The 14687-nt window shown below is 40.1% G+C and overlaps 1 protein-coding gene across 1 annotated transcript in view; it reads left to right on the forward strand.

The window, feature by feature from the left end:
• LOC131228908 (uncharacterized) overlaps window positions 1-3433 on the forward strand; it is a 40705-nt gene extending 37272 nt beyond the window's left edge. The window contains exons 8-10 of the mRNA XM_058224746.1: window positions 358-871; window positions 2597-2750; window positions 3051-3433. Coding sequence (XP_058080729.1) covers window positions 358-871; window positions 2597-2750; window positions 3051-3253 — 871 coding nt within the window. The 3' untranslated portion in view covers window positions 3254-3433. The remainder of the gene's footprint in view (window positions 1-357; window positions 872-2596; window positions 2751-3050) is intronic.
• Window positions 3434-14687: the final 11254 nt, after the last annotated feature.

Raw genomic sequence — 14687 nt, forward strand, 5'->3', positions numbered from 1 at the left:
AACGGTCGACTCCTCTAATGCCTATATAAACTGGACTATTTCGGTACAAAATTAATCAACTCAAACAGATCTCATCTATACCATCAAATCTCACCATAAACTTTCTCCTTGAATATTGCTAGACGACTACTAATCCAGCCAGTCGGACGATCAGCTGTGTTGAATAAGGACAGCATATTTATAAGTTATTCAGCAAAAAGAAATAACTTTTTCTTTAATTTTTAATTTTTCAGTTTCCAACATATTTCACAACAGTGTTCAAGCAACTAAATGGGCCACATCAAGGATAACCCAGCAATGGCCCATTTCCTTGTTTTGATCTTAACCCAAGTGAAACAACTTAAACTGTTTGATCAGGCATGAGATCGTAGGCGTAGTGACTGAGGTGGGCCACAAAGTATCAAAATTCAAAATAGGGGATAAGGTAGGGATTGGTTGCATGGTTGGGGCCTGCCACAATTGCCAGAGCTGCGACCAGGGCCTGGAGAACTACTGCCCCAAGACCATACTCACCTACAGTGCAGTCTACCATGATGGATCGGTCACATACGGCGGATACTCCGACAAGATTGTCGTCAACGAGCGGTATGCGGTCCGCCTTCCTGACAACCTGCCACTTGATGCAGCCGCCCCACTATTGTGTGCCGGGATTACAGTGTATAGTCCAATGAAGTATTTTGGGCTCACTGGCCCGGGTTTGCATTTGGGTGTAGTTGGACTCGGTGGGCTCGGTCATGTCGCAGTGAAGTTTGCAAAGGCTTTTGGGACCAAGGTTACTGTGATCAGCACGTCCATGAGTAAGGAGAAGGAAGCGATTGAGCGACTCGGTGCTGACTCGTTCTTGGTTAGCCATGACCTGGAGTGTATGCAGGTAAGAGTTTGTTAGGGGCATTGTTTAAAAACTCAAGCTGCCTGAATTGAGTCGACTCAACCAGACTTTGCTAGGACTCGGGAAAAAAATTAACTCAGTTGAGTTGACTCAACCAGTCAGACCACAAGGTGCACTCCACCAGGTTAACTTCCAACCTGTTAAGTGCATGTGAAATCCAACCCTTCCAACGGTTACCCCACATTGAGGATCGTAAAAATCAATGTTATCACTATGAAAACAATGTGTAGCGAAGCCGTTTATATCTAGAAAAATGCAAGTGTGGTCCAGTAGATGAGTGGATACAGAAGATGATCCTCATGTTGGGCCAACCCATATATCGGAAGGATTGGATGTTACACAGAAATGAAAGGTTGGAAGCTATCCACGGACCATTACTCATAAGTTATAACCCAACCGGTTGGACTTGTGACCACCTCTCTCTCTCTCTCTCTCTCTCTCTCTCTCTCTCTCTCTCTCTCTCTCTCTCTCTCTCTCTCTCTCTCTCTCTCTCTCTCTCTATATATATATATATATATATATATATATATATATATATATATATTATTGCACACTTTCTAAATATCAAACAATAGAAAGAGAGTAATGCACATACAACTAATTGTACGTCCAACTAGTTGATGCGTGGGGCTACCATGATGTTTGCATGACATTTTATCTGTCCAGCAAGATTATCCCGCCATAAAAATAGGATGCACCAAAAATCATGAAAATGTGATGCTCCAAGTAGCTACGAAGTTTTTAGGTGTTCTTCATAGTTTTCTATAGTATACACCACCTAATAGTTGGATCAACCTGATTTTTGGGGCATCTCATATTCTTAGTGAAATAAACTTAATGGTCAGCCAAGATGTACAAATACCATGATGGGATCCACACACTAACTAGTTGGACGATAACTAGCTGTGTGTGTGTATATCGATTCCCCAGTGGGGGTGGCTAACAGTGAAGTGTGAACTGACAGTGTGTGTGTGTATATAGATTCGAGTTTTCATGTTTCAAGCCAATGGGACACATTAACTGTTTGAATCCTCCGACTGACTTTATTCTTGGACCATGGTGGGGCTCATTTTCAATTACATATGAATATGACACAGTACACACTAGCTTCTACTCCTGGCAAGTGAGGCCCGTGGTGGGCTAACCCAGACCATCCCACAGTGATGTACTACTCCAAAACAATGTACCAGATTCAAAGATCCATATCTATGGAACTTTATCAATTGAATGTGGACAGTTGTTGTATTTCTATTCTTAACCGTCCATCTATGGGCCACGAATCAAAAGGTTAAAAACCGTCCTACTGGAGTAATTTTTTGGGTATTGTCAATCCACGACGACTCGAAACAGACCAAGGGTCTAGACTACAAGACAATGGGCCTCACTTATGAGAAATGAAAACCCAAATTTTAGCAAGACAATAACCATTGTCCCCATATATATTTCAGCTTTAAAATGATCATTTTTCCCATTTAAATAGATGGTCATTATCTGCTTAAGTTGATATTATTAGGAAGAAAATGCATTTTTCACATAATTCTTTTGTGGACAATTATGATGTAGGCTGCCATGGGCTCTATATTAGGAAGAAAATGCATTTTTTACATAATTCTTTTGTGGACAATTATGATGTAGGCTGCCATGGGCTCTATATTAGGAAGCAAATGCATTTTTCACATAATTCTTTTGTGGACATTAACGATGTAGGCTGCCATGGGCTCTATGGATGGTATACTTGATACAGTCTCTGCCGATCACCCGATCCTACCGTTGATCAGTCTGCTGAAGTATCATGGAAAGCTCGTTATGGTTGGCGTGCCAGAAAAGCCGCTCCAAATACCAGCTCTACCCATAATTTGGGGTGAGCAAACCTCATATAATTTCACTATATACATTAACAAAAATGATCCACACAACTTACAACAATAGTGGAAATATCATTATTGGAAAACCTTATTTGCAACTACTAGTGGGGCCCACTTGTTACCGTTGTATGATCATATGGTAATAAGCTTTGCCAATAGCTAAGTTTCACTAATGGTATGCAGCACTGGATCATTTTCTAGTATGGTTTTTACCACATGTTTGGCATGTTGTCCAATACCATCAGACATGGATGAAATGATATGCACACTTACATATCTTGATTTTGATTTGGTAGGGAGAAAAACCTTCACAGGAAGTACGACTGGAGGGCTGAGAGAGACACAAGAGATGATCGATTTCGCCGCAGAGCATAATATCACAGCTGATGTTGAGGTCATTCCAATGGACTACATTAACACGGCGATGGAGCGACTTGCTAGAGCCGATGTCCGGTATCGATTCGTCATCGACGTGGCGAATTCCTTAAAGACTCCATGACACTAGTCACAAGTTTGAATTGTATCATATACAAATTCTTCATTGTGACTGTTACGAGCTTGAGCATATTACTATAGTTTGGAGATGCTGGATGGATAGAGTTTTGAGTTAAACTTGAATTTCGAGATTTCTTAATAGGAGGTCGTCTGTTCTATGAAATTCTAGATTATGAAAGTTGCATTATGGTCATTTAAATCCATTAAAAATTTTGCTTCACACTGTTTCAATCTTGAATGGTTTGAGAGCTTGTTTGGACTCATTCCATCTCTCTTAAGATTTTTGGTATTTTCGTTAGCTCTTAAAAACCTGGTATTAGAGTAGAGTTATTCAAAAGGAGTGGCCTATGGAGAAGGTAAACTGAACTACAGTAAAAGTCACAATGGGATGAAAAAAAGTCTATCTAGAAAAGCAAACCAAGAGCCACCGTAATGTGCAAAGGGCTACCTAGACATAGGCTAAAGTGAGTGTGACCATAAAAGGGGAGACTAAGAATGTCCAGTTGAACATGGTAGAGATATGTTACAATCTCAATGGTTTAATGGCATAGCCTGAAGCGTTCCATCATTCAGGAGTTTGGCATATTGGTTAGGTTCTTGATATGTTGTGCGGAATGTTTTGGATTTTGCTAATCTGTCATGTAGAGAAGTCCTGTTTCAACTTGACCAAAGTTATTTTTGGTTCTGCTGAAAATTGAATGGTTTCTCTGATTGCATGTTGTGAAGATTTGCACATTTTTAGTGCGATCGAAATGTGTAGTCAATTTGGTTTGGTCCGACCGAATGGGTCATGCAAATTTGCAGAAATCGAAATGTGTAATCGAATTGGTTTCGTCCGACCGAACAAGTCACGCAGATTTGCAGAAATCAGATTATATAAGTTCTAATCTTGATTGGGGCTTACTACAAACTGGTGTTTTCTCTCTAAGGACATGGATTTGCAAGATAAGAGGGTTTCAAAACACTTGTAAGGGCTTAGGAAAGAATTTTCTCAAGGGTTAGTGTTTTCGTAAGTGCGCATCATGAGTAATCAGGTGATCTTATAATCGAAGAAGGTAAGTCGTGTAAATGGAGTCGTTTGACACCATGAATTTGGGGGAGTTTGAGGGGATTTCAAATCCCTTGATATGTTTGGCACTACAAAGTAACGGGGGGTTTCAAATCCAAAGTGAAAGCTTGGATTATATCTAAAATCCTTCTAAGAGTTGCATGTGTAACATGTGTGTCACTAGCCTATTAATCTATTGGGCACATGGCCCACTGATGATATCCCAAAACAATTAGATTATCAATTGCATCACTATAATTACTTTAATACATGATCTGTGCCGTCCAAATATTGTCCATATAAATTAATGGTTAAAAATCATTGGTTGGTCACTCAGATGTGATCTTGTGCTTGTGGCCCATCTGAGACTTGGAATTTCATTATTTTCGGGAAAAGTATATATTTCAACGGGCTTATTAAACATTACATACTTACATTAATTAGATATATTAAAGTTGATTTAGTAATTAAATTCAAACTCTATAAATATACTATGCATAGCTACTTTTGGATTAGAGGGGATTTTGAATCCAAATTCAAGGTATCTAACACAGTAGAAAGAATTCAAATCTACAGGGTCTCAAATCCAAGGGGTTCTGAATCCAGGGAGTTCTAAATCCATGTTCTCAAACTAATCTTAAGGCTTTTGATTATAGTGGACTTCTATCACTTTGTGCTATGTTTTTTTCCAATGAGAATTTTTCATATAAAATATCTTGTGTTTTGTGATTGCTTGCTTTATTATTTATTATCATGCTTTATTTGATTATCCTATTTTCATTGAGTGTGCTTCCACAAAGCACATAGGTTGACGGTGATTTTAGATCCCAATTTCTAATACCTAAGATTGATTTGGATTTGTTGAGGCCTCAAAATTTCAACATGAAAGATATCTATATTTTGTTCTACCAAATATAGTGTTTGATTAATCAGAAATTTCCAACAGGATTTTTAATGTGTTTGGGCGGCTGATCTTTCCGAACACAAGAAAACGTGATGGCACAGCTCGGGACTTACCCAGATAGAATCTTTAAATGGCGCTCGAATGCAAATATGCCAAAATAGATAATTATATACAGTATCCAAAGGTAAGATGAAAGTAGATGGTGTGAATGTTATTTGACAAAACTCGGCTCAAGTCAGTGAATTGCGTTTAGTCGGCTAAGTTACTCCATCTAACGAATCACTAGTTCCTCATGGACAGATCACTGCATCTCCATAACTAGAGTCGTACGCGTGTCAAGTTAGCTCGGTCAGCTAGCTCGACTCGGCTTTAAAAAGCTTGACTCACCTCAGTTCGAAATTGGATTCAGACCGAGTCAAGCTGGTTTTTGGAGCTCGAACAAATTTCGAGCTGACTTCGAGCTTGCCCAAGCTCGACTCAACCTGGATTAAACCTCAGCTCAGATCAACTCGGACCGAACCTCAACTCAAATCGAATCAAGCTCGACTCGACCCGGATTAAAAAGCTTGACTCACCTCAGCTCAGATCAACTCGGACTCGGTTATTTTGAGTGTTTGATGAAATGACTCAACGCTCTATGGAATCAGTTGGCAGCAAGGTAGGAATGAATGGTGTTTGATGAAATTCCTGTAAAAGGTTGTTACCGTTTCTCATTCTATGAGAAATTGAAGATGCATTATAAGCATTTGAGAAAATGTCACACAGGCTTGAACTGGCCGAAGCTGCAAGCTGAGCCGAGTTGTGCCAAGCTCGACTCGGTTAGACTCGTGTACAGCTACCACAAGCTATACACATGTCGTTCCTCATCATAACAGTCTAGGAGAGATGTAGATTAGAGAATTATGATTCTCATGCATATGTTTCTACAAATAGGCCAGGATTCGTTGATCCAGCAGCTGGAGATGGTCCGTGCCACAAAACTGCCCCAGATCCAACAGTCTTTAGGTGCTTCCTTTTCTGGTAACAGTCCTTTTTCAAGTTGATGAAGGGTTAGAATTACTCAATCCGCGAAACATGGGCATGAACCATGGAACAACAGCCCATCGGCTCCGCTTGTACTTCTGCTCAAACTGATGATCTGAGGTTATTCCTTGGGCCCCATGGGTGGGCCTGTCCACGCTTTTATGTTAAATAAAAACTCAGGAAAACCTAGAATCTCTGGCAGTATGACATTCAACAAATTGTAGGTGTGTCATGCATGAAACTCAATTTAAGCCATCCAAATTGTTAGCCCACATTTTGATGAATGGTAGACCAAAAATCAGTGGTTTGATCATCCGACTAGCCAATTGCCGGATATTTTCGCAGACCCAAATGTTCACCAAGCACAACCATGGATTGCACTACCGTTCTGATTTTGTTACTGCGACCCATAACAGTGGCTCCTGTGGTTGGCTGTCAGGTGGGCTCGAGTATTGCACATTCCAGTCGGGTTATTGATTCCACCCTAACCACAACACAACCGTTGCAAAGATCCAATGGACCTGAACCTAACCCAATCAAAGTTAAAATCAGGTTGAGCCCTGCCTAAGTTGCAGTGTGATTTCTCACCATTTCTGTGGTGACTCCCAGCTCACATTTCCGCAAAGATGGCACATAAAGAAGCCAACCCTTCAATTTTGCTAGTCTATTGATCAAAGCTGGACTCAAAACGCAAGACATAACACCCACATCAATGTAGAATTCGAAAGCAAAACAATTGCAATGGACTGACAGCACCACTGCATACCTCTGTAGAGAAAATTACTACAAAAGCTCCCATTGGAATGCAGGCTTCAGTACCTTGACGCGAGCAGAGAAAAATAAATTGGTTTTCCGTTGAATGTAATCTGCAAGGAAATCTCAGTTCAGATGCTGGTTAGGGTGGGAGAGCATAACCACAGCTCATGCTCCTCTGCGGCCGGTGTTTCCACCTCTGGGTGGGGCCTCGTACCCTCCTCCAGCGCGAGTAGGCGTCTGTGACGATCCGTAGGGGGCAGCATTCCCTGGTGCAGTCGACGCTTGAGGCTGCCAACTGATTCGGCCCAAATCGGGCATTCAAGCTGAGTCAATCCGAGTTGACTCGAGCTGAGTCGAGCGAGTTTTTCGAGCTAGCTCGACTCGTGAACAGCCCTACCTATTACCATGCCTCATAGGTATGAGAAAGTGAGAAAGTCGCACCTATTACCATGCCTCATGGTAGACTCTCTAGAGTTTCCACGTGAGGTCACATATTCGAGCATCCCTTGTGGTGCAAGTGCGTGAGAGTGTGTGTGGTGGGTGTGCGTGAGTGTGTGTTCAAAAATAATAATAATAAATAATAATGAATGAACAAGTGGTCAATCGACTCTTCAATACCCGTACACATCAAGCAAACATTAGGAAGAATCAGGGATATCTAAAGGTTATCAACCGTTAGCACCCTCTTCTGACCCACCAAGCAAGTAAAATATTGCATTGGCAAATATTGTATGATAACATATTCTAAAATATTGTGTTTGCAATTCTTGACAAGTCTCGGGAGATGAGTGAGTCTTGAACAAATCAAGGATCTGATCAATCGAGTTCCTTCCGAGTTTTTGATTTTGATTTAAACCCTAAGGCTAAACCCATATTTCAACACAAACATTATTCCTGACCATCTCGCAATCTCTCAATATACTAAATCAAAAGATAATTGGGTTTCTGGCTTTGAGATCTCAACTAACCTGTTTCTAGTCAAGGAGACAGGTCGAGCATATAATATTATTTTTTTAAAAGACAAATTAAGAAAAACAAAAAACAGTGTGCACCACAAATGTGATCAGTGTTGCAATTTTCAGGTGTTTTACATAAATTATTTCTAAAATGAGTATGAATCATATGGATCAGAAACATGAATCACCAGAATGTTGTTTAAACATAACATCTTAAAGAAAACCACGGTGAAGTGGTTTTGTTATCTAGAACTCAAGCCATTGTCAATAGAAGAAGAAGAAGAAGAAAGAAGTTATCTAGATCTAGAGCTTTTACTTTTAAATTCAGTCTTGAGTTTATTATTATTATTTTTTTTTCCCTTCAAGGAATCTGACGACAGAATCTAGAACATATAAATGACAATTTGCATTTCCATGATGACTTCAGTATTTTTATGTACCCGGTGTCATTTTAAGAGAAAAGGTTACAAGGTAAGAGCATCCAAGATTCTCACCCTTTTCTTTCTAGGCAGGTAACATTTTCTGTTTCCCCATGTTAGAGGTACTTAAAAACAAAGAGAGGTTGCAATTGTTGAATTCAATAAAATATTTATAATTCAGAGAAACACAAATTAAGAATGGCATTGTACCTGGGAAACTCCATAGCCATCTTGATCATAAACATTTTGTCCTACATAATGATGCCCAGAAGTATCACTCTCCTTGTACCCAGTAACACCACCATACGGCCCACCTGCATCAAAATTGCTTACATGACCCATCTATATAATCCAAAAACTAGTGTCAAAATAAATAATATATAAAAATAACAACTAATCATTGTTAAGACTTAAGACTACTCAACATGTAGGACTAGTATCTGGTTTTTGATACTTCCCTCTTCATGAATTAGTGAATGATTTTTATTTTTATTTTTCTGAAGGGTCACTATTAGTGAATGATGTTCTAAGCTCTGGCGGATCTTGGAATGCCGCCTTAATTCAATATCTTCCACCTGTTGTAGTTCAAGAGTCGTAAGGCAGCAAGGGTCTGGATTGAGGACACCAAACATTGAAGACAAACTTATGTGGATCATATTCTCTAGCAGTGATTTCACTGTTAAATCTGCTTGGAACCAAATTAGAGGTAGGAGTTGAATTCATTTGAGTGGAATTGGAACAAAGAGCTACCTGTCAAAGCATCTTTATTTCTTATGGAAAGCTTTATTGGGGAAATTCCCGTCGATTTGGCTATTCAAGGTTTAGGGACTATAATGGCTTCTGTATGTAGTTGTTGTTTAATTCCATGAGAAGAAAGTTTTGATATCTTTTAAGTAACAACATGTTCGCCAAGGTCTGGTTCTTTTTCAGTCACATGATCGGTATTGCTTTCATGATTCACAGTCGCTCATTTTGGTTTGATCATGCTTCTGCTAAGAACAGTTCTGGGTCATTGGCATCCTTCCTCCTGTCACTGTTTGGGAGATTTGGAAAGAGAGGAATTACAGAAGATATGAAGGTAAATTCAGCAGATCAAATGTGGTGATCAAGAGTTTTATTTGTTCAGATTTCCAATTTGGGTTCAGTGAAGAGTGTCATTAAGTGAATTATCTTGAAATCTTTGTATTGGTTTAAAAGCATTCTAGGCCAACAAAATTATTCTCAACAGATGGGTTAAACCTCCCACCAATTATCTCTGGTAATGTTGGTGGGGGATGTATTGTATGCAATGAAATGGTGACTGTATTTGGCCTTCTCTAATTCCTCCGGGAATTGCACAAACATTTCTGCAGAGGTCAGAGCATTGCTTTCTGGGCTCATGATGTGTAGGTATTCGTATGGGACGAGACTCGAAGCTGGTTGTTTATCTTCTTCTTAACAAAAGTACAACTCCATGGTCAGCATGGTATGTATGGTCTGATGCGTGCAATATGTTGAATAGTTTGCATGTGTCTCTTTGCCATTTTTTTCAAGAAATGCAATCATGCAGCTGATGCTCTAGCAAATTATGCTCGTGATTCGCTTCAAAAGCATGTGTTTTCATCAGCAGACAGGCTTCCTATTCAGCAAAGCAAGATGTTTTGTTCTGACAGATTGGGAATTTATCACGAAAGTGACACAGTGTGTTGCTTTGTAAAGCTGTTATGTTGTTTGTTGGATTGTTTCCAAGAGTAAGGTTTGACCTAAGTATTCAATTATGGCAACAGCCGGCCAGGGCCCCCGTAATGGTTGAAAAGAAATTAAGGAAAATTAGTGAAAAAATACTAGAAAATTTCAGGGGGGGAAAAAATGAGAGGATTCCAATTATGCATTCTTTTCTGGTTTTGAACATGTTTATGATGGTGTATGTCATTCTTTTGTAAGAATGTTATCTCGGGCTGCCTGATGACATTATTAACCTGAGGGGCTTAGATGGACCTCAAAACTCCTATATTTAATATTTTAAATATCTGACATCAATGATTCAATATAAATAAGATTATATGGGAATGACTCCAAGCATTTGACATAGGAAAAAAAAAATTGTCCCTATTCATCGCAAAAGTTAAAACATTAATTTAGTGCATGCATGTGTAGATCTAAACTCCAAAGTTTTTTTTTTTTTTTAGAGTTAACAATTTTATTAGAAAGGACACCCTAAAGGCAAGAAAAGAATGCAAAGAATACTAAAGGAAAAACCACAACAACAACCAAAAAACAAACTAGGCTGATTTTACATAGAGAACCTATTCAGAGACTAGGTTCTTAATTCTACCAATTATCTCCTTAAAAACTACCAGAGTATTGCAAAAACAGCAAGCGTTCCTAGCTCCCCAAACAACCCACAAGATAGCCATGATGAATGACCTCCACCTAGCTTTCTCATAATTCCCGCTCCCTCCACCATGCCAAGCCCATAAAAGATCCTCCACCGCTTACTTCATAGAAAAAAGGCCCAAAATATGATCCCATATCTTCAAAACAAACGGGCAATGAATAAAAAGATGATCAATAGATTTTGCATCCTGCGTACACATCAAACAGATGTTCGGCAAAACAAGCGATCTTCACTAAAGATTATCCATGATGAGGATATTCTCCACACCAAATATCCACCCAAAATCTAATATGACGACCATTTCCAAGAAAATACCCAATCCCTTGTTGAACTAGAGGCTCGGTAGCTCCAATCACTTTCCAGACTGAAGAGGCTCTATATAAAGAGGACCTTTTAACGAACCATCCACCAAATTGAGTGTCGTACTTACCTGCAATGGGCTTCACACTCTAGCCCACACTCTAGCCCACAAAATTGTCATGTTTGTGCCTTGAAATGACTCTAATTCGGCCCAATTGGCCTTGCCAATAGGCCTCATCACACTGCCCAAGTATTTTGTAGCGTAGGCCTGGAATATATATATATATATATATATATATATATATATATATATATATATATATATATATATATATATATATATATATATATATATTATTAAAATGGGCCACATGAGCTGCCAAAACTAAGAAATAATCTGAAAAATACATCACATATATCATAACGGGTCTAGAGGCCCATTTGAGCTGCAAAAAATGGCTGGTCAGAGTGCACAAACCACATACATCATGGCTGTCCAATGACGAGTGGGGCCCACATGGTGAAAACGATGTGGATATGACCGTACATCACGTTGGGCCCATAGTGAGGCCCACTAAGATTTGGAACAAGCTGATATGTGTATATTCCCTTCATCCAGGTCTCATGTGACCCAGTCAACAGGTATGATAGCATATAAACAGAAGTGTAGGTATCAGGAAAATTTTCAACGGTAGGCGTCAACTCTTCAGTTGTTAGCCATGTGGCCCACCCAACATTTGAATCTGATTCATTTTTACGCCCAGCCATTTTAAATATAACACGGGGTGTCCCTTTTTCCTCTTCATCCGGGTCTTTGTGACCTTATCAACGTATTGGATGGAAAATAAACATTACCATGGTCCTACGAATGTTTTAATGGTGAGAATCATTGTCTCCCCTACTATTTGTGGTGTGGTCCACTTGGGCTTTGGATATGACTCAGTTTTGGGCTCATGGTCTAAAATGATCTCACCCAATGGATGAAAGGTGTGGATATAATAAATACATAATTGTGGGGCTCATGTAACTTTAATATCCTTTGAACCGTTATAGCTCAGAGTTCGAGGAGCGTCAGCGCTCGTCTTCGCAGGACACGTACCCACACCAGCCACGTGATGAAATACAATTGGTTGAATACTAACAGCATCTTCCCTTATAATTAATGCTCTTTTCCTTAGAGTTCCGTTAGGCGTGTCTCTCCGTTTGCCCGTGCACGCACTCGACCACGTATTGGTAAACTTTATTTTCAAGTCTTTTTTTTTTTTGGTGCTCCCCAGCTGAAGTGACGTCACCACTTTTCATGGGCGCCACCATAATGTATGTATTGTATCCACACCGTCCATCCATTTCGTGATATCATTTTAGAGTATAATCCAAAGAGTGAGAAAGATCCAAATTTCAAGTGCACCCCACTGCAGAAAACAATGGAGATTGAACGCCTACCATTAAAACCTATCTGGCCACAGAAAATTTCAATCAAGTTAATATTTATGCCTTACCTTATTCCATGTCTTTTTCAACTTATAAAAGGGTTGGATCTCAAATAAACATCTTGGTCAGCTTCAGGAAGGTTTCAACGGTGAATGTCACCTCTCACTATTTTCTATGGTGGGGTCCACTTAAACTTTGGATCTGTCTAATTCTTTTACTTACTCCCTAAAATGATCTCTCCAAATGGATAGATGGTGTGGATACAACACATACATCATGGTGGGCCCAAAGAACTTGGTTACGTAATATCCGTTTGGTTCAGAAGCCAACCAGCTTCCTTTTCCAATCCGTTTCCAACTGCGGCCAAAGCCATCCGCATGAACTACCTTCCACGGCAAGCTAAGTGGGGCACACAATGATATTTGTGAGAAATCCACTCTGTCCATCATTTTTTCATATCATCTGATAATGTAGGCTCAAAAATGAGGCAGATCTAAAGCTCATGTGGGCTGTACGGCTTGGAAACAGTAAGTGGGGGAATTCTGTGGTTGAAAATTTCCTGGGTCCACCATGATGTATATATGTCATCCATATGGTTCATGAGGTCATTCCTACTGGGATGAATTGAAATTAAAAAACCATTAACATAATCCAAAGCTTTTGTGGCCACTCGAATATTTCAATGGCGGTAGCTTAATCCTCTCCTTTTCTTATTGTGTGGCCCACTAGAAGTTTGGATCAATATCATTGCTAAGTGTATATTGTAACATAATCTAGAAAAATTGATGGCCGGGATAGATTTATCAAAAACATTATGGTGGGTGCCACCTAGACATGTTACTACTTTTAATACTCATATGTGACCGCATTTTTATAATTTGCAGAGGATGGGACTTTTAATTCTTTAAATTAAATAGAGTTGGGGCGCCGGTTGGCTACTGAACCAGACGGTAACTATTCTTGCTGCCGATGTCACCTCACTGCGTTTCTTTGGGCCCATCATGATGTATGTGTTGTATCCACACCATTCATCCATTTGGAGAAATTATTTTAGGGAGTGAACAAAAGAATTAGGCAGATCCAAAGCTCAAGTGGACCCCACCACATAAAATGGTAGGAGGTGACTGCTACCGTTGAAACCTTCCTGGGGCGACCATGATGTTTATTTGAGATCCAACCTTTTTAAAAGTTATAAAAGGCGTGGAATAAGGTAAAGCATAAACATTAGCTTGATCGAAAGCTTTTGTGGCCCAAAGAGGTTTTAATGGTAGGCATTCAATTTCTATTGTTTTCTATGGTGAGGTGCACTTGAAATTTGGATCTTTCTCACTCTTTGCATTATGCCTTAAAATGATATCACGAAATAGATGAACGGTGTGGATACAATACATATATCATGCTGGCACCCATGAAAAGTGGTGGTGTCATTTCACTAGGGGAGCGGAGAAAAGAAATGAGTTGAAAATTATAACGTTTACCCCTTATTTGGTCGAGTGCGTGCACCGGTAAACAGAGAGAGCCGTCTAACGGAACTCCAGACAAAAGAGCATTAATTGTGAGGGAACACGCTCATGGCCTTCAACCAACTGAATTTCACCACGTCACTTCAGTAGCGTTTTGGCTACTGAAGCGTTCAGTATCCAATGCGCTCCCCCAGGTCGGTAGTGTGTGGTAGACCAGCCAATCCGCTTTCAAAATTTGGGGCATGGCCATGCATGTGGCCCACCGGCTGGACAGAGCAGATTTAAAAGACAGAGATCAGGGTGGGGCCGTCGACCTGTTTAATCTGTATACTCTTCCCACCTACGTTGCATGCAGTCCTTGGGTTCCAACCAAGGACGTCTCTAAGGATCCTCTTCCTCCTTCCATTACTTAGCTTAGTGTGGCCCACCTAGAGGTCGGATCTGGCCTACCTTTGGGACCAAGGCTAAAATGGATTATCCGTTTGGCGGGGCCGTTCAGATCAGACCTTACATCATTGTGGGCCTCATCAGCGTTTTTTGGGTGCCCGAAGATGGTGTGGCCCACCTGAAATCCATATCTGACCTATATTTGGGCCCAAGGCTTGAAACGTTGAGGGCCATCTGATGGACGGAGTGGATATAATACATATATATCAGTGTATTAGTGTGGGGTCCCAAATTGGGCCCCACCTGCTGCCCTCTTTGTTTTAACGTGCAGAAGCGCGTTACATGCAAGGCAGCGTGCGTGCCCACGCTGCTTG

Source organism: Magnolia sinica, chromosome 16, assembly GCF_029962835.1.
Source record: "Magnolia sinica isolate HGM2019 chromosome 16, MsV1, whole genome shotgun sequence".
NCBI lineage: Eukaryota > Viridiplantae > Streptophyta > Magnoliopsida > Magnoliales > Magnoliaceae > Magnolia > Magnolia sinica.